Genomic DNA, 25,487 nt, shown 5'->3' with positions numbered 1-25,487 from the left:
GTTATCGCCGAGAATCGAACACGGGCCCCAGGGATGACAAGCCAACTCGCTACTGACTGCGCCATCGGAGAGCAATGACGTATGCGGCGCGACGAGGCACATATAGCTCGGCTTGAAATCTACGGAGACAGCGCATATAAACGTACTCGTGTAAATATTTTAATGTTCAGTACTAGTTAATGTTTCATTTGGACTGATTTACTGAAGCTTGGTGAAACCGACCCTTACTCTAAACATTCCTCAAAGAGAAGCATAACATATTATTTTCACAACTTTTGTCTGAACAGCTGTGGTGTTACCCGCCATGTTTAAGTGTTTGTTAAACGAGTTAACGGCTTGAAATCCTACATTTAAAGTTAACAAACGGTTAAGAATCTGTTAAGCCAAACTGGTGTTGAACAAATGGAAAAACTGTATTTAACAAACTGTTGAAGGTTTAACAGTCGTTAAGTTTTCTAACAATACTTGGACAAACCGGCCAATAAAGTGTACAAAAAAAAAAAAAAAAAAAACAAAAAAAAAAAAAAAAAAGTGTACATGTACCTTAACGGGATCAATTCCTCCTCACCTTATGCAAGAAGAATTCTTAGTTTGTATTTAACATGAGGGTTAGCCTTTACCCATTCCTTATTTAAATGCAGCTATATACAACTTGGTATCTCCGATTGCTGGGCGCAGACATACGCCCTCCGATCACCCAGATCAAATTTGGCGACGGAAGGTATTTACGGTAACAAATCCAAACCCTCGCCGATCCACCTACTCTCTCCACAACTTGCCGTTCTTTATGAGCTCGAGAAATTTGGCCTCAGTTAAGAGTGTAAGATATTCAATACGCACTTCAACTCCACAAGTCCACTGAATAAAAAATTACCATTCATAATTCTGTATTTTGTTGTAACGGGACATCTACGTGCAGTGACATCGACTATGATCATAGAGACAGTGATATGCTAACAACTTAGGAAAACACGTGAACATCAGTGTCGTCAACACGCTGGTTTTCCCACTAAATCTAGTGTTTTTTTTTTTTTTTTTTTTTTTTTTTTTTTTTTTTTTTTTTTTTTTTTTTCCGCGATCAGGTCATTGGAAATTTGTTTTTTCCCCTTAAACAATTAAACTTGACTTTGTCCTATAATAGCATTCCTCTCGTCTGATGGCGAAGTCTCGAATCAAAACAGTGGAGGCACCACACCAAATTTTAACAGTGGTTTTCGGTGTGAAGTTTTTCAGTAGTCTATAAATGTGATTCAAATTAGAACCGTTTCAAAGAATTAGGAGAGTTCTTGCTTTCTATGCTTTGTCTTCTCTGGTCAAATACAGAAGCAGAAAGGCTATATTCCGGTACCCAGGTGAATATAATTACATCCAAAATTATAAATAGAATGGGGACAAAGGTATCATGATCAATTTTGACAGTTTAAGGCTGTACTGAGACAGCGTGATAAATGTTACGATGAAAGAGAGAATTTTTCTCCGTTCCATTACTCTTTCATCGTATGATGACGCAGAATATCTGCATGGAAATACCATATGTACTTCGGTACATTAAAACAATATATGTGATAAATGTTGCCATGATTTTGTCTTGCCTGAACACATTGTTAAAAAATCGGAACAATGAAAACATACACACCAGAAACTGAATGTGCTTCATCTTCCACAACTACGGCTGAAATTTAAGAAGAAGAAGACGATGATAATGAATCTCTTCTTTTGTAGTTTCGGTAATTGTTTAATAATTATGTATAGAATATTATTACTATTTTTTTAAATACCGGTATGTAATATACATATAAAATAAGGGTTTAGTGTATTTCTGCAAACTGGAATTGGCAACGCTGTGTAAGTTACGCAACAGTCAATTTAAAAATTCAATTGAGATGCGTGAAGATTTCATGTCTACATAGTGTGCCGTTTTGAACGCCATATTCACTACGTACATACAGAATGATTCATAAGTCACTGTACAAACTTCGTGGTTGTAATGTAAAGGTAAAAATGAGAGTAAAATGTAATACAGCACTTTTTTTGAAATTGCTTTATTTCAGGGTTACGAAGCAAAGTAGAGATCACAAGTGCAACACAAACAAAACAAAAATAATTCCTCCCAGACTTCAACTAAACAAAGGGAACACACATTCAACACAAACAAAGTACAGTACATTTACCCCAAAACATGTTCAAAGTGACGTCCACGAAGATGAAGACAATGACGTGCACGTCGTAGTATTGTTGCAGATCCTTTTCAACACATTCCGTACAGTTTCACAGCGATTTTCAATTTGCTCCTCTAGTTCTGCTACGTTTGGAATTTCGGTACATTGTTTTAAATACAACTTACACAATAATTCAGGAATAAATATCTTACAAATTAGAATAGGCTAATCACAGAACACGTCCACATTAACCCCAGCACTGCTAAGAGCGGAAGGGGAGCAAAATTGCACTCGGTATTAGTTTTGTGTAATATACAGTAGAATTCCTCGTATCCGGCAACTGTGGGACAAAGCCAGTGCCGGATAACTCATTTTGACGGATAATCCAATTCTCTTATTTTAAATGGAACACTATTTTATTTTTGAATAGTGCTCATTAAGCGCTTTTCAAAAAGTAGCCACACTCGATACTTCTGTACAAATTGAGTGTTGCTAAGTCATGAAAACAGAAAAGTGTATCGAATATTAAAATAAAATACACCTTCCTTAACAAAAACAAAACAAAGCTAGCTCACCTTCTAAATTATGTGTTCAAACTGGTAGTCCTCAGCTGCTTTAAAATGTGTCACTCGATCATAGAAACCATTTAAGGAATGATTTAACCAGGCTTTAGGAATATCTTGCACCACTTCCATTTTTATTTAGCAACACTGAATTTGTACAGAAGTATCAAGTGTGGGTACTTTATGAAAAGCTCTTAATGAGATTTATTCAAAAATAAAAAATATATATATTGGCTGTTCCATTTAAAATAAGAGGGTTGGAGTTACTTCCGGTTAAACCGGAAGTAAAAAACTCGGTAATACCATTATTGAGTCCTTAGCATAAGGTTATCCTCACATACCAAGTTTCATATCACTGAACCACATGCTTCAAAAGTTATTTAGGTGGTGCCTTTATTATTTAATATTCGATACACTTTTCTCTTTTCTTGACTTAGCAAAACTGAATTTGTACAGAAGTATCAATTGTGGGTACTTTTTTAAAAGCTCTTAATGAGCACTATTCACAAATAAAAAAATATATTGGGTGTTCCATTTAAAATAAGAGAGTTGATATTACTTCCGGTTAAACCGGAAGTAGAAAAAACTCGGTAATACTATTATTGAGTTCTTAGTGTATGGTTATCCTCACATACCAAGTTTCATGTCATTGAACCGTATGCTTCAAAAGTTAATTAGGTGGTGCGGGACTTTGAACTAACCTTGTTATAAAAGACATACTGTTCTGCACAAACATTCTTTCAATGTTGAAAATTGGTAGTTTTCATATAGATATTTAAAAATAAAGTTATGAAATACGTACAATGTTTATTTTTAGTACTGCATACGGTAATGTACATTCACCAGTTCATAATTATTGTAATACAATAATACATAACAGCGTAAAAGATACTGGAAGTTTTCGTAACGTTATGACAATTTTAAATGGCTATCATGTGAGTCATGCGACGTGAAGAGAAGTGTAGCCAACGTCGCAACTATGATGAAGTAGCGCTCGATGATTTCAGCATAACAATATTTCCATTGTGCAACAGCAGAGCTTACAGGTAATAGCCATAATACAGTAATACATAATACTTACTGGCTTTTAAGGAACCCCGAGGTTCATTGCCGCCCTCACATAAGCCCGCCATTGGTCCCTATCCAAAGCAAGATTAATCCAGTCTCTATCATCATATCCCACTTCCCTCAAATCCATTTTAATATTATCTTCCCATCTACGTCTCGGCCTCCCCAAAGGTCTTTTTCCCTCCGACCTCCCAACTAACACTCTATATGCATTTCTGGATTCGCCCATACGTGCTACATGCCCTGCCCATCTCAAACGTCTGGATTTAATGTTCCTAATTATGTCAGGGGAAGAATACATTGCGTGCAGTTCTGTGTTGTATAATTTTCTCCATTCTCCTGTAACTTCATCCCTCTTAGCCCCAGAGACCATATTCTCAAACACTCTTAACTTATGGTCCTCTCTCAAAGTGAGAGTCCAAGTTTCACAACCATAAAGAACAACCGGTAATATAACTGTTTTATAAATTCTAACCTTCAGATTTTTGACAGCAGACTGGATGATAAAAGCTTCTTAACCAAATAATAACAGGCATTTCGCATATTTATTTTGTGTTTCATTTCCTCTCGAGTATAATTTATTTTTGTTACTGTTGCTCCAAGATAGTTGAACTTCTCCACCTCTTCAAAAGATAAATTTCCAATTTTCATATTTCCATTTCGTACAATATTCTCGTCACGAGACATAATTCCTTTGCTTTAGTCCTGCCAGAAAATCAGTCCCATTCCCAGGCTTGTTTGAAAGATTCGTAACAAGCTGTGTTTTACGGTGATGGGTTCTTAGCCCTTCGCCCAAGCCACAAGCAGAAGGACCACCCCTCATCGGCGTCTGCGAATGCTTATTCAATATATTCACAGCTACCAGTAATACATAATAGCGTAAAAAATACTAGAAGTTTCCGTAACCTTACGACAACTTTAAATGGCGGTCATGTGACGTGAAGAGCAGTGTAGCCAACGTCGCAATTATGAATATGATGAACGCTTCTTGATTTGAGCATAAGAATATTTCGCTTGCATTTTACAGAATCCATTGTGCAACAGCAGCACTTAGTGGTAATAGCCATGATACTATCTATCACTCGAATGAAATTTTTTGAGCGCTGTACGAAAGGAGAACTTCACATTTTCTTATTTAGACTCACCCAACACCCCTTCGAAATGGGCGAGTTCAAGTGATAAATTTAAAGAGACCATCTATGTGCATTGTTTGCAATGTCCAAGTGAAGCTTACTGATGCTACGCGATATACTCCAGGGACGTAACGGGGTTTTCTGTCTATGTTTTCACACATGAACAATGTAAAGAATAAACACAATATGTGGTATGTGCGATCCATGAAAATCACTCACATCTTCCTCCAAATCTTCCCTTTCCCATGATTAATTTTTTTTGGACCTAGCCAAAATTCCTATTGTTTTGCTATTGCTGGTTATTTGAGTGCCGTACACGAGGGATTTTATTGTATGTACGTAATTCATGAACTGGAGAAGCAAGATTTTAGATAGGTGTAGATTAATATCTCAAGTATAATAGATTCTATGAGATTCCTCACTAATATTAACAGCATCAAAATGATAATAGAAGAAAAAGCACTGATTCAATATGAAAGACTTATCAGATTACCAGGAAACAATTGGCATTCATACAGTCCTCTCTGTAGATTAAAAACTCAAAAAAGTTTCATATCCATGGTTCAAGAATTAAAACAGAAAATCAACGTTCCGAATTTAAAAGAAAACTTACAAATTAAACCAAACCCTTTAACACTATTAAATATAGAGTATAATCTAAATTGAACACCAGAAATACTGAAATCAGAAGTAAACACTGAAATAATGAAACAATTGTCTTTAGAGACAATTAATATTAGGTACCCTCCACAAAACTGGCTTCAGTTATACACCGACGGATCCTTGATCTCCAGGGAAAAAGGTGCAGGTGCAGGTGTTACGTGCTGTCTCTTCTCACTTTATAGATCTCTTGGATATGGAACAACAAGTTTTGATGGAGAAATCATTGCAATAAGTGAAAGTCTATGCCACATCAATAAATTTAGGAATGCAGTTATATTGTCAGACTCCAAAACAGCTATTCTATCAATAGTCTCTAGACACACACCTTCATCTCAAATAGCAGAAATGAATAATATGCTCTCTCAACTAATAACACTCAATAAAAGAATTGTATTCCAATGGATACCATCGCATTGTGGAATCCTGGGAAACGAGAATGCGGATGCTTTAGCAAAGAAGGGCAGCACTGCTACTTACAGACCTGTTACTAAATCTGCGTATTACTCTGTGAAAAGATTTATTAAATCTACATACTTAGACGTCGACAAACAAAATTTGATAACACAATCTCAAAGGAAAAAATGGAACTCTCTGCATCATAATATACAGTTGATTCCCGATTTACCATGCAAATCGTCTGTAGCTGCATTTAGATTGGCAACAGGCCATGATTGTTTGGCCTAGCATGTGCATAGAATTGGAATATATCAGTCCCCTAACTGCCCATTGTGCACCTCAAATCAAGAAATGGATTCAGAACATCTCAAAATCTGTGCGTCAGTGGCTAACTATGACAATATCTTTGAAAAATATTGGAGTGCAAGAGGTCAAATGACTTTATTGTCAAATGCCTGGCATTAGAAAACAACAACATATCTCAAGTATATAATGACAGGGATTGATAACTTTTATGAATTGTTTAAATCTGAACTATAATCCTTATGTATAGTGCGGGCAATTTCTCCCCCCCCCCCTTAGACATAGGTGTGACAACTTTTCCATCTGAAAGTATTTCTCAATAATCAGATTAAGATACATTGTCTGATTCTTGTTACCACAGGATATATGAATTTAATTCAGACTAAAACCTCTAAAAGGAATAAAAAAAACACAATAGTGTCTACAGTTTGCTGCAGGTGTTGTAAATACGTTTGTTCCACTCATGCTGCAAAAATAAACCTATGCACCAATTGTGAAAGTGAGTAAAAAAAGCTCTTGAGAAATAAGCAGTTTATGACTTTGATTTTTAGTTTTGTTTGTGGTTTGTAACAGTATGGTTATGTTGACTATTACACTTTTACTGCGTCACAATACTTTTGACCAATAAAACGGTACGAAAGGACGTCTTTCAACCAATCATGGCTGCTTATCGCACAATTTTATCGCGTCCCTAGCATTTGTTTAATTTTATCGCGTCCATAGCATTTGTATATTTTTATCACTACCCTAGCATCTGTTTCTTTGTTTGCCAACATTTCAAACTGCACTGGTCTGGACGTCAAAAAACAGAAAATTACACACCACTCCAGTCGATGCACAGCACTTTCAAATATGACTCGCATTGGCATTCAAGAACAAGAACAAGAATTAATAAATTATATGAAGAGCACCATTCGGAAATTCTGTATAAGTTGAGGGATACACCATGTACATCAACGAGTTCACTTCTTTTACGCACACGTCCAATATAACATCAACTGAACCACCAACCACTAAAACATTCAAATTTGAAAATTGTACTTTTAATAATTGGTTCTTTGAAAATTATTCATGTTTATTTTTTATTTCCTAATCGTTAATTAAAACGCTTCTTGTTTATTTAATCATCCATAATTAAAACGTTTCTAACACTTGTTTATATTAGATTACGTTTATTATAGCTTCTGCTATATGATATTATGGATAGTCACGTATCAGAGATTGTTTAATACTAAGATTTATTGAAAAGCATCTGTCAAGTGATGTTGATTACTGGGATCCGGATGATTGAAGTGGTATGCAAATGTTTTAATAAAAATGAAACTGAATCAACAAAGCCTTCTTGACTAGTAACCGTCCACAGAGTTCATTTAAGATTCCACAGTTGGCAAAACTAATAACAAGAAAACATAATCATAAAACACTACTGCCATCTAGCGTAATGTTGAGATGGTAAAATAATACCTTTGAAGACAGTTGTATTTTCGTAAGCCAATTAATATTTTATTGTATTGGAGTATTTTGTTACTTTTAATTTTTATATACTTTCTTCTAATCGTGTAATAGTCAATTAAATCCCACTCGAGTTTTGATTTTCTCTAGATAAATCAAAATCTCTAGTGACATTACTGTTGATTATTAATATCCGCAACACGAAAATGACGTCCCACTACAACAGTCACATTTCGTAAACTCAGTACTATAACACAACTTAGGCCAATATTACAATATAGTGTGTTGTGAAAACCACTTTCGCCACGTAAACAAAATAAGTTTATCAATATTAAGTAACTACTAAGTTAATAAACGATACCAAATTATCAATTCGACATAATCCCTTAATGTGTATAATTCCGTTTTCGTTCTAATAGAAATGTTATTGCTGACAAGTTTTGAATACGATGCATTCTTCCACGAACGAGTCCCGTAATCATTCACAAACATAATTGGACGAATATACGGCATCAAACATCGCGAAAAACGAACTCAGCCATGTTGTGTTTTCAGCAAAATCTCCCACCTAAGAAATATTGTTCATAAAAGACATGGCGCTAGTGTATCAATTCAATTTGCAGAACAGAAATCAACAAAAAAAAAAAAAATCTGCCTGAACGTGATCAGAAATATTTGCAATCACTAAAAGCCATCCAAACACAGATAATCACTAGTACCAATCACAGAGGTTCTTCCGGAAATGTCACAGTTCAGACATCTTGATTATAAATCGCTCTCATAACCCACATCTCTTAACAAAAACACGTCACGATTTATTGATTTCTTTCTAGAGTGTGTGTACACGTGCATGCGTTCCGAGATTAATCTATTCCCCGTTAGGCTCGTAACACACTTGAAGAGTGTTCACCAGCGAGAAATGTGTTGCGCGAAAATTAAAAAATTGATAACGTGGATTCAAATGGACGTCCACACACTGGAAGAGATTCTCGTTCGAGGCAAAAACCTTGTTCGAGTTTCTCGCTGGAATCGGTGGCACAGCGAATTTTCTTGACACATATATCAAAGACGTTTGACATTTATACTCTCTATGACGATTGAATTTACAAAAAGATATCACAGGCACAGGTAGCGATGAATTGTATTGTTTTTATTTGAAAATGAGGAAGATTGCTGATAACTGCACTCAGAAACTTATCGAAATTCTACGATTTCAACTGTAGGCCTATTTATATAATACACGGAATGAAAACTATAAAAAACACGAAACCTAAAGAAGAAATCTGGAGAAAAATATCAGATTATCTGAAAATAAATAGGGCCATATTTTATTTTGATGAGATTTAATAGTTTTGATTAAACATTTGAAATAATGTATCTATATGTCTTAACAGTTTACGTAATTTTAATCAGAATATAGGAAAGAATTCTCTATCGTATCGTAAATAGCAAAAAACTGTGGTCCATTCAACCTGAAATAACGCCTAAACGTATCATTGTTCAAATCGAAACCAGTGTGCAAAACTCGCCCTTATTTTCGTAAGAAACAATGTGATTTTCAGATATTTCTGGCTTTAATTTTAGGCCTACTTCTTCTTTTCATTAAAAAATATGTTCATGTACCTTCATTCCCTCATCATCTGAATACCCAGATTCAACATAGCGTTCGTACGTAATTTGTAAAGTATGACAATATACACTTACAGGTTATATATTTAAGTAAGACAATATACGTAAATACATAACCTATAATATTTCCCCCAACGAGTGATTACTATAATCAGATAAATGCTTTCTGCATGAAGGCAGTGCATAGATGATCATAGCGAGGTGTGATCTGTGATAGCGAGAACTCGCCAAGTGTGTGGAGGAAGGCTCTTCGCCTCTTTCTCGCAACACATTTCTCGCTAGCGAAAACTCAAGTGTGTTAACGGGCCTAAGTGTGGCCAGGTATGGCTCTTGAATTGTTTCTCGCCTGCGCAAGAGTTCAGCACATTTCAAATGACAAACAGAAAAGTTTCTCATACAGCCACTGTGCTAGTATGGCTTTTCCCTTCTGTACTTGATTCAATGTCTTTGACAATACTAGATTCAGCGCATCTCTTTTCACAAACATCGCGTAAATGAGTTTTCAGACTTCCCTCATAAGAGAAACGTCTGTGACAAACATGACAATTCAATTGCTTTTCACCGGTATGTACGTGTGAATGACTTTTGAGAGAGTCCATAGAAGAAAACCGCCTTCCACACACGTCACAACTGCAAGGCTTCTCTTCCATGCTCACACATGAATGCCTTTTCACCCGTGTGTCTTCTTTGCAACTTCTTTCAGACACATCACAACTCAATGACTTGCCAAATCTCTCTACGCAAGAATGGCTATTTAAATTTCCCCACAAGGAAAAGGCCCTTCCACACAAATCACATGTGAAAGGCTTCTCACCTACGTGCGCGCGTGAATGTCTTTTGAGAGATACATATTTTGAAACACTTGTGCCACACACATCACAACTGAATGGCTTGTCTCTGTGTACGCGTGAATGTCTCTTTAAATTACCCGACAAGGAAAAGCCCTTCCCACACAAATCACAACTGAAAGGCTTCTCGCCCGCGTGCACGAGTGAATGTTTCTTTAAATTTCCCAGAAAGGAAAATTTCTTTCCACACACTTTACAACTGAGCGGTTTCTCGCCTGTGTGTACCTGTGAATGTATTTTCAGATATTTAGACTTTGTGAATAACTTTCCACATACATTCTCGCCTGCATGCACGCGTGCGTGCATTTTTAAGTGTCCCAAGTTTGAAAAATTCCTTCCACATACATCACAAGTGATTCGCTTGTCTCGTGAGTGCACCACGCCATGGCTTCTTAGAGTTGCAGAGTCACAATCGTATTTCTTCTCGTCGGTGCCCATGTCCTCTTCTTTTGGAATATTCTCATACCATGTTGCAACTCCACTATTATGGCTAACTGCAACACTGACAATTATATAAGTTATTAGTGGAAAGGGAACAGTTGCAGTAAAGGTACCGCCAATTATAATCTCCTAAAAAAAATGTCAACGCCACTAGAAGGTCGATAAATGTAACTATACATACCTATTGTTGAATAATATCAGTCTAGTATATACTGTCGCGAAGCTTGGGGTGATTTTTTTGCATTTGTCGCGATAGCTGCTAGCCACTTAGAGCGCTGTGTGTATTAAGAACAATAGAATGTGTCACTGCCATCGTGATCTAATACAGGCCGTAAGGCAGACCATGTGACTCGCTTAACCCGATCACGAAAGGCGGAGTTTCAACCATATAAATTAATTGGAATGCATAAAAAGTAACATTTATTTCTCTAAAATGTAGTGTAATTGCATTAATAAAATTTAAAACAACGATTAGGAGACACTTCAGACATAATTCCTTGCGAGTTAAGGTGTAATATTATTTATGGTGTGAAAATTACGTTGTTCGTATTTGTAATAGACATACCTGCCTTTATTTCGAATAAATATTGCGAAATTATTGTACATTCATTTATGCACGATTCAATAATTTTCAATTGCACCGCACGAATATTTAGATATGTCGATCTTATAGGTTATGTTTACTGTCCCAGTTGCCCCTTTTTGTCTAATTTTAGTGGTCTCCAATGCCCTGCCATTCATATGGAAATATTATAGGTTATGTTTACTATATCTTATATTCCTAAATTCCCTATTATACATTATAATTAAGCATAATGTCATGTATGATACACCGCACATTCAATTTGTCTGTATTTTAATACTACAATTGAGTATTGAATTATTGTATTTATCTACTACCTCAGAGACGAAGTAACAATCGTACGTACACTAATTTCATGAGTGGTATGATAAATTTTCTGTCTTTATCAAGGACGGTAGATGTGCTATATTAAAATCACAATATAAATTCTTTTTTATTAAACCTCAAAACAGCTTCAATTCTAAACTTAAAATGTTGATGCGAAAAGATTATGATAACATGTAAAATTCTCTTCACATTAAAATAACACAGTTTTCTAGTTATTTCTGCAAAATATTATGGAACAAAAAGTAAAGGGAACTTATGGATTCATTACAGTAAATAAAACTTAGGAATTATACGCAATAAAGTTATAATATAATAATTCACTGTGCTCCATATACTGAAACAGAAAACCCGAACATATATTACGGCCTGGTCTAGATTGAAAAGGCATTGACTGCGTCGTATTTCGCATTGTTGTGAAAAGTTGTGTAAACTGTGAAATGTTCGTTATTGGTTGTAATAGTGTAAATGGCTAATATACAATAATTTGAGTAATAATATGGGACAAGGAGACGTTTGTTGCACTATAAATTCTAAGAAAAAGAGGTCAGAGCTATCCTTCCGAAAGATCCAGGAAGGTGAGTTTATAAAATATAATATATACTTTATGAAAATAATATATAAACCTTATGTATATCGTATTTCAATAGTGGAAGGAAGGTGTTAATTTTTCAAAAGAACACGATATCAAAAGTACAATACATTTTATCGTTTGCTAGGGAAAGAGTCTGTGATGAGGTGATAGTAGCGATCCTGGTAGCTAGCAACTATCTATGGATGCATATTTCAACTGTCTATGTTTGCATATTTAGTAAGTATTGAGCTTCGCAACTGTATATACAAAACTGTGATAATATTGAGAGACAAAGTTTATTTGCATGACACCATGGTGGATATTTGAAACGCTACAAATGTAATTTGTAAATATCAGTGTGAAAGTGAGGAAGAACTTCCTACTGGCTTAAATTGCAAGGCAAAGAATGTAATTATGGAGTTATTACACCAATTTTTTTTTTTTTTAATTTTCGTGTGTTCAAACAAAGATATGTTGTATTCGTTTTACGTGATTTCAACATCCAAAAATGGCGAGTAAATCAATAAATTGGGCGCCTTCCCTTCCAATCCCCTATTTGTTTGGTTAGGGAAGTATTTTTGGAATTGTAAGCCTCTATGAAAATAAAACGATAGAAAAATAAAAGTATTAGGGCTTCAACCCCAACCCCTTCCACTTGTATGGCTAGGAATCCATTTTTGGATTCACAGACCTCTCGCTATGTGAAAAAATGAGCTACCATCCAACCACTTAAATATATGTTGCCGAAAACCTTTATGATCTGAACCATTTTCAGCATAAAATATAAAAAAAGCATTATTATTTATTTTCAACAGTTAAGAGATAAATATAATAAAAAACTAACATATTCTTGATTTTGGTCTAGAGAGAATTGATTTTTGTTTAAATATTTACTAATGAGGTATTATTTAAAATGCAAAGTTACTTAATTTACATAATGAAAGCTAACTAACAAGTTAGAGTAGGCTGAAAGAGAAATGGAACAGAGAAAAATTCTCTCCGGCACCAGGATTTGAACCCGGGTTTTCACCTCTACGTGCTGATGCTTTATCCACTAAGCCACACCGGATACCCACCCCGGCGTCGGATAGAATCATCTCAGTTTAAGTTCCAACTCTTGGGTTCCCTCTAGTGGCCGCCCTCTGCACTACGTCATAGATGTCTATGAACGTAGGACTGAAGTCCACACATGTGCTGAGGTGCACTCGTTATGAGTGACTGGTTGGCCGGGATCCGACTGAATAAGCGCTGTCTTAAATCATCAGACGATGAAAGATTTAAGACGGCGCTTATTCCGTCAGATCCCGGCCAATAGTCACCCATAACAAGTGCACCTCAGCACATGTGTGGACTTTGGTCCTACATTCATAGACATCTATGACGTAGTGCAGAGGACGGCCACTAGAGGGAACCCAAGATTTGGAACTTAAACTGAGACGATTCTGTCCGACACCGGGATGGGTATCAGGTGTGGCTTAGTGGATAAAGCATCAGCACATAGAGCTGAGAAACCCGGGTTCAAATCCTGGTGCTGGAGAGAATTTTTCTCGGTTCCATTACTCTTTCATTGTATGATGACGCAGAATATCTGCATGGAAATATCATATGTACTTCGGTACATTAAAATAATATATAAGTTAGAGTATGCTAAGGCAATACTTACCATTGAAATATATGCATAAAACGAATTAAAATTTAATTCCGAACGTCCAGGAGAAAGTATTTCCGTAAAAAAATTGTAATGAATAATAAATAAGTTTTGGGAAGGCAATGGGATTACGTATTATTGAAATAAAAAAGATATTTTTAATAACAATAGATTTTATTTTATTTTAGTAGGTTATTTTACGACGCTTTATCAACAGCTTAGGTTATACAGCGTCTGAATGAAATGAAGGTGATAATGCCGGTGAAATGAGACCGGCATCCAACACCGAAAGTTACCCAGCATTCGCTCATATTGAGTTGAGGGAAAGCCCTGGAAAAAACCTCAACCAGGTAACTTGCCCCGACCGGGAATCGAACCCGGGCCACCTGGTTTCGCGGCTAGACTCGCTAACCCTTACTCCACAGATGTGGAGATAACATAAGAATATGAATCGACATTATTAAATAGTAATAATAATAATTAGAATTATAAAAATTTTACGAAATTTGTAAATGCAAAAATTCAAATCCACGCAGATTTATTAACTTCTATGTTACAACTTAGGATCTGCGTTGGACATGCTGCAGAGAAGTACAACTCACTTCCTTTAAAGCTATAAACAAAAGCCTATTAAAACTGCCGGAACAGAATTAGGAAAACGAAGGGAGTCTTATTTCCTGAGTATATGAGTCAATGAAAATGGTGGGTGAACTGTTCTCCATTAATTGTCATAACTTGAAGGCACGTCTATGGCTTGGTATTTTCTTTGACAGGAGAAACATCAGCATTAGTAGTTGTAGTAATGATATAGCAGTGGTAGATCATGTATTCGTGATAGTGATACGAAATTTTATAACTCATTCTGTTTATGTATGCACAGTATACTGAAGTTTTCATATGAACAATAATCGCGTTGAAACTACAAAATAATATATTAATTTTGTCAGGCTTTAATTAAAGCAGCGAAACCTACGACAAAATAATGACTCTCATATCACACTCACCTCTCAGTTAAGACTTCATTCTCTTCTGCTGTTACTTCCAGGTTTATCTCCTCCTTCACTTGATCCAACTCACAAAACTCTTCCTGTGGGAGAAGATTACGTAAAACAGACAATAGGACAATACTACAGGATAATCAATGCATAACAGTTTATACACTTCACAGATTTCAATATAAATCCTACCAATGCAGTACACAATATAAGAATTGTTAGCAGAAACATGATTTGAAAGTAAGTCCAAAAAATTAAAAACAGATGTTATTCCATTTCGTATAAAATATCATACATTTAATACATTAGGAAAGTCCAGGATACCAGAGAGGGTTTGGAATTTAACAGGTTACATCAGCTGCTTGTCTCTGTGGATGACGTGAATATGTTAGGAGAAAAATCCACAAATGATTAGGGAAAAAACGCGAATTTTACTTGAAGCAAGTAAAGAGATAGGTTTCGAATTAAATCCCGAAAAGACAAAGTATATGATTATGTCTCGTGACGAGAATTTTGTACGAAATGGAAATATAAAAATTGGAAATTTATCTTTTGAAGAGGTGGAAAATTTCAAATACCTGGTAGCAACAGTAACAAATATAAATGATATTCGGGAAGAAATTAAATATAGAATAAATATGGGAAATGCCTGTTATTATTCGGTTGAGAAGCTATTATCATCCAGTCTGCAGTGAAAAACTCTGAAAGAATTTATAAAACAGTTATATTACCGGTTGTTCTTTATGGTTGTGAAACTTGGACTCTCACTTTGAGAGAGGAACATAGGTTAAGGGTGTTTGGGAATAAGATGCTTAGGAAAATATTTGGTGCTAAGAGGGATGAAGTTACAGGAGAATGGAGAAAGTTACACAACACAGAACTGCAGGCATTGTATTCTTCACTGGACATAATTAGGAACATTAAATCCAGACATTTGAGATGGGCTGGCATGTAGCATGTATGGGCGAATCCAGAAATGCATATAGAGTGTTAGTTGTGAGCCCAGAGGGGAAAAGACCTTTGGGGAGGCCGAGACGTAGAAGGGAAGATAATATTAAAATGGATTTGTGGGAGGTGGAATATGATGTTAGAGACTGATTTAATCTTTCTCAGGATAGGGACCGATGGCGGGCTTATGTGAGGACGGCAATGAACCTTCAGGTTCCTTAAAAGCCAGTAAGTAAGTTCTACATTATCAGTCAACTGAAAGTGCTCACAAGCGAAAACAAAACAAGTGTCAGAGAGTAAAATTTTACAATTGATCCAATCGTTATTGTAAAGTCAGTAATGGAAACGTTTTAAGAGGGAAATGAGAACGTATTTAGACACTAATGGATTACAAGGTAGTACGGTATGTGATTCATATAAACTAAAGAACAATAGTAAAATAATTATAGTGAGGGTCACATAAGAACAGTTACTAAACAGTAAATATTGCCGTCTTGTCAGTGTTGCCAACTGTTACCAGATATCACACGATCCTACGTACTAAATTACTTATTTACTTACCGTACTTTATGTTGGAAGGTTATTCTAAATAATTCAATAATTTGTAACATATTTTTGTAGGCAAACTATACGGGAAAGGGATCAACATGTCACGTATTTTGTCTGGCAGTATGAAATTCATTGGTTTGACTAAACAATTGTCTCACGACACCTAACTTAAAAATGCATTTTGTTTGACCACATGAAATTATTATTACTAACTCCGAAAACTTAACTGACTATAGTCTTGAATTACAAGTAGAACCCAACACATAAAATAACTATTACGTATTAATATTAATACTGATATTAATTAATTATTAGTATGTTTAAATTTCACTAGCTTCCATTAACCGGCTCAGAAGTCTGGTACAATTTATTTTCATGGAACTCCAATACCGACACATATTGTCGAAATTTGTCTCAGCTGCCAACATACCAGTTAAAAAACCACTACCATTTGTAGTATCTGTCAGTATCGAAATTCGAAACGAAGTTGGCAAAAGAAAATTCAGTCTGCAAACTAGAAAATCACCACAATCCACTAGCATATGTAGTAATGGGGGAAAAATGGTTAGGTTTCACCCTTAGGGTATGAAATAAGCTGACCCACACTATAAATTAAACAAAAATTGGACAGGATCAAAATCATCTTTGTCGATGAAAACATAACAGTTAATATGATTTAATGAACACTCAGCATCGCAGTCTCTATGACAAAAGAGAGGTGCATGAGATTCAGGGATGAGTACAGAATGAAGAAATTCTAAGAATGAGAGTACCAATAAATTCGTTGGTCACTTTACTGTAGCAGCCACATCAGTCAGTAAATAACAGAGAGAGAACTACCGACCAACACACTTCATAGACTGCACTCACCTCAGCTTCATTCTTCACGATGGGAAAGTCAATAGGCACTGCAGCTTCCTCATATGTCATCTCTGATTTCACGTCATATCTGTGGTCTATACATTCAGTTTTTATTTTAGTGACGTCCAAATCTAATAAATTTCCTTCCTGCAACATAAAGAACAAAATAATTCGACAATACAACATAAAAGTTGAAGTATCGGTGCAGCAGATCTTTGGCACCAAAACTCGAACCCGGGAATTCAGCTCTACATGCTGACGCTTTATCCACTAAGCCACACCAGATTCGAACTCCGATGCTGGATTGAATCCTCTCAGTTTAATTTAAAAGTTATATTGTGTTCAGATAAGTTTGTGAAATAATATCATATAAATAAGTTTTTATTTTCAGTCAATCACTTATCATTTTAAGATGGCAGAAATGGATTCTGTTACATCAGGATACAATGTTAATATACGTCACGAATATTTTCGACTTACTTTCAAGTCACCTTCAGGTAATAATTTACTAACAAACAAACATTTGAATATGGTGAAAAATATTTAAACACATCTACAGGGACATCATTTTATTTTTACTTGCATTTTTATTGTACCTGCATTTCTGAATGTACTTCACTCTCACCCCTTCACTAATGTCCTTGCTCCTGTCAGACACACAAACTTACGGCCGCTGTTGCATTCGAAGTCTTCAAGCAGTGAAGTAAACACTGCAGTGTATAGTGTGTTTCATAAATATGATTTAATATCGTACTAAAAAATTATATTCAAGAAACGATAAATTCAATTTCAGAGAATATGCTTCAAAATGTTTTTAATAATATGCGTGCTGAATTGAAGCCTGCATTGTAATGAACGGCAACCATTTTCAGCAACTTGTTTAAAAATTCAGATTAGCTTTTTTTGAATTGAGGTGGCTAGAAGCAAAGGAATGCTAGTGACATTTGTGTGTTAAGTGCATCCAGTGTAAGCAAAAGTATATAAAATTTTAGTGGCAAAGGGATATTTTAATCGCATCACACATTAAAATGTAAATAAAAAATTTCACCGATTTTACGAAAGCTTAAATATTTAAACCCCATTTTCTCAAAAGTAACTTAAGTGCAATTTACAGCCCTTTACTTATGACCCCCTCAATTTAAATGCACTCTCTATATTGTATGATAACATCAATAATTAATATGCTAAATAAAGTAGACATTACATAACGAACATAGCCGGCTGAAAAGTTGAGTTTTTGAAAAAAAAAATGTTACTACTCTACTGTACTTTGATAAATTCCGTAAAAGTGATGATCAAACTGAAAATCGTAATATCGTATTTCCCTACAACATGAATGGATACACTACTTTTCTCTCCTCCTATACCTAGTAAAATGATTTGTTTACATATTGCACTAGTAACATCAAACTCCTGTAATGGAAGGGGGCAACAGTGTTTCCGAGTATAGCCAGGTTAATGTTAAAAATGTTGGTAAAAATAAAGTGATGTCCCTGTATAACACAGAAATAAATAGTCTAACCATGAATACTTTTCTTAAAGTGGTTAAATGGCGTATATGGTATTAAATTAACATTCAGATAGAAAACCTTCCAGTGGATATAATTATAATTTATACAATATATTAAAAACGCAGGCAGAGTGCCTGAGTTGTAAAATTAAAAACGTTTAAAATTATTATTATGTAAAACTGAAGGCTAAGGCATGTTCTTTACAAAGTTCAATGTATTGGAAGACTGTAGTGAAGTGGATGTGAAAGAAAATCTCGGTCTATTCGCCGTGGTGAGAGGCATAATATCTGAAAAAATTAATCAAAAGGATGTCTTAAGAATTTTGAAGAGACAGTAAGTGATTAAAGCCTGAAAAGGGCTTTTAAAAGTTAATAATTACGAAAGATGTACAGTGGAGGTTTTCAGATGATGTGGCCTTCTCATCTTGGCGTTACATGGTAGACTGTGCTATTGAGTTTTCTATGAATGGAGTACGGAAGGCTGTGACAGGCTGAACTAGTCGATAAACAATTATTCTGTAACTAGCCGTACCTGTGCGCTCCGCTGCACCCGTTAGAAATAAATATAAAATAATTACATAATTAAAATAGGACATTTGATCCAGGGAACATTCGTGTTTGATAGAAGGATAAATCGTTCAATATGTTACTTAATTTAAATTATATTTAAATAATTAAAATGGAATCATTTTGGTCCAGAGAGCACTCATTTGGTGCAATGACAATTCCTTTAACATGTTTCTTAATTATTTATTACATGCAACCATAGTTCAATGAAGATTGACATCATTTAGATTTAATGTGTATATTTTATTTTACTTGTTATATGTTTCCATTGATTTATAGTAATAACTTCATTTTAACCCTTGTTTTCTACGTATTCAGTAAATGGCGCTTGGTCCACTATGGTTCTGAACCCTTCAAATAACTTAAATAACTTGAATAACTTAAATTATATTATATTATATTATATTATATTATATTATATTATATTATATTATATTATATTATATTATATATTATATTATATAAAAAGTGTGTTGATAACGGATGTACCCCGATAAGTAAGTTTTCAATTTGTTATGGGGGCTCTTGAATCTCAGGAGGAACAAATTTTATTTTACAACAGGGCAACATAATCTGCTTGGCTCATTACCCAAATTTTTTGCATTTCATTTAATGCATATGTATTTTATGTATTTTAACTCGATTCAATTGAGCATAGTTAAAATTTGGATTATAAAATAATGAAATGCTAAGCTAATATATTATTACTGCATACTAAATCAATACACTCTCGTTGGTCGTTAATTCTCTGAGATAAACATTATTTTAAGAAATACAGGAAACGAATACACAGAATAGCCTATCAAGTGTTCTGTGCATAAGAAGCTATTTTAATCTTAACTGTCCTCAATTCACTCAGAAGTTACTGTAATAACATTATAGCATTATGTCCATAGAGAGAAACTACACTTTCCAATGGTGAAATAATAATTAATTATACAAATCGGTTAATTTATCTTCCGATATTGCTTCATACAAACACAGAAACATTTTCTGTAGGCTATGATTCATAACTTTCGATTGTTGTTGACCAAGGCCCCTTATAGACGAAGTAATTTGTTTATTTCATTACACGGCCTTAGATGGCAGTTATTTTAATTTTAAAACTGATTTATCTCATTAAATATCAGTTCTATCAAAATTTTTCAAAGAATAAAACTTATCGGAAATGATTTTTAAAGAAATATTTGTTATTTAATATTTTTCATAAAAATCAATAATAAGCGAGATATTTCGATTTATTTAATTCAGGCCCCCTTATAACCCCCCCCTTTTAAATTATGTATTTTGAATGCTATATAGCCTATAATCTAAGTTACAACGAACTTAATTTATATTCCAATTTTCATCGAAATCCGTTCAGCCATTATCGCGTGAAAAGGTAACAAACATACAAACAGACAGACAAACAAAAATTTCAAAAAAGCGATGTTCGGTTTCAGGGTGGTTAATTATATATGTTAGGACCAATTATTTTTGGAAAATCGAAAATTACCAGAAAAATTTCGGCTACAGATTTATTATTAGTATAGATACGGTATAGGGGGTTACGTAAATTCGGTATTTGTTCGTTAAGCAACTGTATATTGTGATTATGGTTCTTTACTATGAAGTACTCCTCAGCAGTGGTAATAATATGTGGAGTATTCACTATTTTCAGTATTTTTAAGGTTTTATGGATATTATTGACTTTATGGCCAGTATCAGTTAGGTGGATGGACATTTAACCACTTTAAGAAAAAGTATGCATGGTTAGACTATTTATTTGTGTTTTATAGATGTATTTAAATATTTTTCACCATTTTCAAATGTTTGTTTGTTAGTAAACTATCACCTGAAGATGACTTGAAAGTAAGTCGAAAATATTCGTGACGTATATTAATATTGTATCCTGATGTAACAGAATCCATTTCTGCCATCTTAACATGATAAGTGATTGACTGAAAATAAAAACTTATTTATACGATATTATTCTCGCAGTTGGCGCAATGTCCAACACACTATGTGCACAGGTGCACTCAATACGAGTGACTAAGTAACCGGGATACGACGCAATGAGCGCCGTCTTAAATCACTAAGTGATTATATACACATATCATTTTACTGCAATGTACCGAAGTACATATGATATATTCATGCAGGATTCTTGCGTTATCATATGATTAAGGATTGGTGGAGTGGAGCTTAAACTGAGAGGATTCAATCTGGCATCGGAATTGGAATCCGGTGTGTGTATAGAGCGTGAGCATGTACAGCATGAACACCCAGTTCGAATCCCGGTGCTGGAGAGAAATTTTCTCCGCACCACCAATCTTTCATCATATGACAATGCAGAATTTCCGCACGGAAACATCATATTTACTTCGGTACATCGCATAAAAAATAATATAAAAGTTGTTCACAAAAAACCCATGACTATTTATAAAGTCCGTCAACACTGTTAATAATGATGTAAACCTATTCCAAATCCAATAGTAAAATAATTTATCTGAAAAGTGTTTAATGCAGCATATACGAGTAAAAGAATATATTTATTGTATGATATTTTGTTTCCAGTATGCTCACAGGGATCCACAATAAAGTATAAAGGTTAATGTTATTCTAAGTACTAGGCTATTATTATTATTATTATTATTATTATTATTATTATTATTATTATTATTATTATTATTATTATTATTATTATTTAAAAGTTCTTCTAAAAATCAATGCAAGTTACGAAACTCCAAGATTTATGTGTTTATAATACACATCCTGCATATAAGTACTTAAATAAAAACTTGTATTTTTTGTGGAATAAAATTCCATTTTTATACTTGCAACCTCACATTCACAATTTTCAACTTTTTTAGTTGTGTTTCATCACGTGCAAGAAAAACAATTAATTACAAATGAATGCACTCCCTAGTTATAAATGACGCAGTTAGAAAATAAATAGTAATTGCTCTCAATATACCTGAGATAAAGGCGTCTTCTCTTCTACATCTGCGATACAACTTGTCTGTATACCCATTGGGTCGGACCCAGGTTCCATTTTGATCTCGTCCATTACGACTGAAAGGTGAAATTAAGTAATATAAGTTAACATGCAGAATGTGACATACTCAGACAGACTTACTAGCTTGGCAATAATAAGTCCACATCTGCGTGGTGTGTGTATTTGTGTGTGCGTGTCAGGATACACAACAATTACCACAAATACAAACCAATGAGCACAGATGAGCATGCGATACTATGGATAAGTGATAAGAGGCCGAGAAAAGAAAGAACATGGAAGGACTAGTATAGCATAATGCAAGGTAAGTGTATGAGTCGTTTAAATTATGTGAAATGAAAGAATATAGTGCAAAGATATTAAATTAATTAGTGACGTGATGTAAATAGCAAAGTGAGCGAGGTGTGTGAATTAACCATGTCACATGTCAAAGAGAGGTAATAATAATTAGGAAAGTAAGGACTATAGATCAATTGGGATAGAGATTAAGAAAAAAAAGTCATATGAGTATAAGGCCCGTACCACACTTGAGTTTTCGCTAGCGTGAAATGTGTTGCGCCAAAGTGGCATCCACACACTTGGCGAGCTCTCGCTATCACAGATCACACCTCGCTATGATCATATATGCACTGCCTTCATGCAGAAAGCATTTTTTCTGATTATACTAATGACACAGTGTAGTATATACAGTCGCGAAGCTCAATACGAAGTAAATATGCAAACATTAGATGGTTGCTCACCACTAGGATCGCAAAATATCGCCTCATTACAGGCAATGCAAAATAGTACCGTCACAGTCTATTGTTTCTAGCACCCTCAAAACTCAAGCTTCATTCATTCATTCATTCATTTTATTCCATTAAACCTTACATGCGCAATAAAGCTTTAAGATGTGGAACAAGTCAAAATTTTACAATATTACAATTACTATTTTTATAAATTTGTATAGTTTTACAATTTAGTAATTTTCTACAATTTTTACAATTTTGTGCAATTTTTTTACAATATTTTGGCGAGATTTAGAGAGATGAGGTGAGGTCCGAGGATTCGCCAAAATATTACCCGGCATTTGACTTTTGGTTGGGGAAAACCTCGGAAAACCCCAACCAGGTAATCAAATCAAAGGGGTTGATGCCATAGACTCGCTATAGGCCATCCGGCTTCAGTCCCACGGCTAATGACTCGTTGGAGGAAATATTATAGGTTATGTATTTATGCAATTGTCGTACTTAAATATATAACCTGTAAGTATATTGTCATACTTTACAAATTACGTACGAACGCTATGTTGAATCTGAGTATTCAGATGATGAGAAAATGGAGTTACATGTACATATTTTGTTAATGAAAAGAAAAAGTAGGCCTAAAATTAAAGCCAGAAATATCTGAAAATCACATTGTATCTTACGAAAATAAGAGCCAGTTTTGAACACTGGTTTCGATTTGAATGACGATGCGTTTAGGCATTATTTCAGGTTGAATGGACCACAGTTTTTTTGCCATTCATGATATGATAGAGGATTCTTTGCTATGCATATGGTGTAATTAAAATTATGTAAACTGTTAAGACATATAGATGCATTATTTCAAATGTTTAATCAATACTATTAAATCTCATCAAAATAAAACATAACCCTATTTATTTTTAGATGATCTGATATTTGTCTCCAGATTTCTTCTTTAAGTTTCGTGTTTTTATAGTTTTCATCCCGTGTATCATAAAAATAGGCCTACGGGTGACATCGCACAAGTTCGATATGTTTCTGACTGCAATTATCAGCCATCTTTCCTCATTTTCCTGTATCTACAGGATTTAAAGTTCACTGAGTTTACACTAATTGACACATACTTATATGTTTTGTTACGTATTATGTTGAAGGTATGTTTCTTCACTTTTTTCATTGATATTTATACTTGGCCTAACTGTGTTTACTGCATAATTTACATTCTTAGCTTGTTTTCTGTAGTTATATTTATTTAAAAGTATACCGTATTTTAAAACGTTTATAACAAATAAATTAGTATAACAGCATTGTTATGGTGACTGGCCAGGTCCAAGCTAAAACTGGCTTCCTGGGCATCTGAAATATTTATAGTAAAGCACGACAGATAATCACATGAAATTAAAATGTATATGATATCCTACACCTTTCACATCAGAGGTAAAACAACATAAAGCGGCAAAACACTGTCAATTTACTACCCACATAATGGTTAACTGATTGGAATAGAGTACTGCGAAAGTACGTCGTTATTTTATTTATTTTTGGTACAAGTAACATTTCTTGAAGTGTTTATTTATTTTGCCTTGCACCATCAATAAAAAACCACGTATGCTTTTAATTTTTTTTTTAAGTTATAATTGGCTTTATGCAAGTACTTACGGGGTATTCTGAAACTCAAATAAAATACCATTTCGGATTCCGTAATAAATTACGTACATTAATAAACTGAACCTTCATTACATTCTCTTAGTTTTGTATCAACTAATGTCGAAAATGTACATGTGACAACGAAATCAAAGCACTAAAACGTCAAACTTCATGTATTTATTTCCTCTCTGCCCCCCTCCACTCAGCGTTGCCAAACCTACCCATGCTCTGGCTTGTAATTGAAGATGGCTCTGATAGTAACTAATTACACTCAATAATGACAATAAACTACTACTACTTCTAATAATAATAATAATAATAATAATAATAATAATAATAATAATAATAATAATAATAATAAAATAAGGTGAATTTTTATTACTGTACTGCCAGTATAGGAAATTAAAAACAAACACTCAAAATACCTTAGTTTTGTAGTGTTGAGTAGTAGAAACTCGATGTGATCACTGGGAGAGCTGTGGTCTCACCCAATCCGCCCTAAATAGGTTCCTTACTTATAAAGGAAAATCTTCGTACTTGAATGAAGAAGGCGGCCATATTCCGTCGTTGTGACGTTATTTGAGGTGGAATGGGAGAATGATTGCAGTGTCGCCAACTGTGGTAACCATTCATATTATCTTACACACCTAACAAAACCTAACCTAACCTAACATAACGTGCTACACATCTATTGTAACATTCCTCACGTTTAGCACAGCTGTTGTAACATTCCTCACAATTTCATTTCGTTTGCCGATATTGGCATCCCTGCTACGCCTATAGCCTGGAGCTCAAGAGTCATCTAGTGGAAGTGAAGTGAAACTGCGACTCTGTTAATTACGTTTACGAAGTTGTTTCTGTGTTATCTGCAAGAATTATTGTCATTGTAGTGATAATTGCATTTAA

At 34.5% G+C, this 25,487-nt stretch overlaps 1 protein-coding gene across 4 annotated transcripts in view; it reads right to left on the bottom strand.

The window, feature by feature from the left end:
• Nucleotides 1-25,487, bottom strand: part of LOC138692069 (gastrula zinc finger protein XlCGF17.1-like) — a 111,839-nt gene that overhangs the window by 22,913 nt on the left and 63,439 nt on the right. The window contains exons 1-4 of one of the 4 annotated variants that reach the window (XM_069814960.1): nucleotides 22,171-24,733; nucleotides 17,147-17,284; nucleotides 14,789-14,871; nucleotides 9,456-10,716 (exon numbers count right to left, since the gene is read on the bottom strand). In XM_069814960.1, coding sequence (XP_069671061.1) covers nucleotides 9,759-10,716; nucleotides 14,789-14,871; nucleotides 17,147-17,284; nucleotides 22,171-22,263 — 1,272 coding nt within the window. In that variant the 5' untranslated portion in view covers nucleotides 22,264-24,733 and the 3' untranslated portion in view covers nucleotides 9,456-9,758. Of the gene's footprint in view, nucleotides 1-568; nucleotides 833-9,455; nucleotides 10,717-14,788; nucleotides 14,872-17,146; nucleotides 17,285-22,170; nucleotides 24,734-25,487 lie in introns of those variants that run through there. The other 3 variants (XM_069814968.1, XM_069814970.1, XM_069814963.1) reach the window with 3 other exon arrangements.

Source organism: Periplaneta americana, chromosome 16 (assembly GCF_040183065.1).
Source record: "Periplaneta americana isolate PAMFEO1 chromosome 16, P.americana_PAMFEO1_priV1, whole genome shotgun sequence".
NCBI classification, from domain to species: Eukaryota; Metazoa; Arthropoda; class Insecta; order Blattodea; family Blattidae; genus Periplaneta; species Periplaneta americana.
Note: the sequence above shows the minus strand (reverse complement) of the source record. Positions and strands in the feature narration are given on the sequence as shown.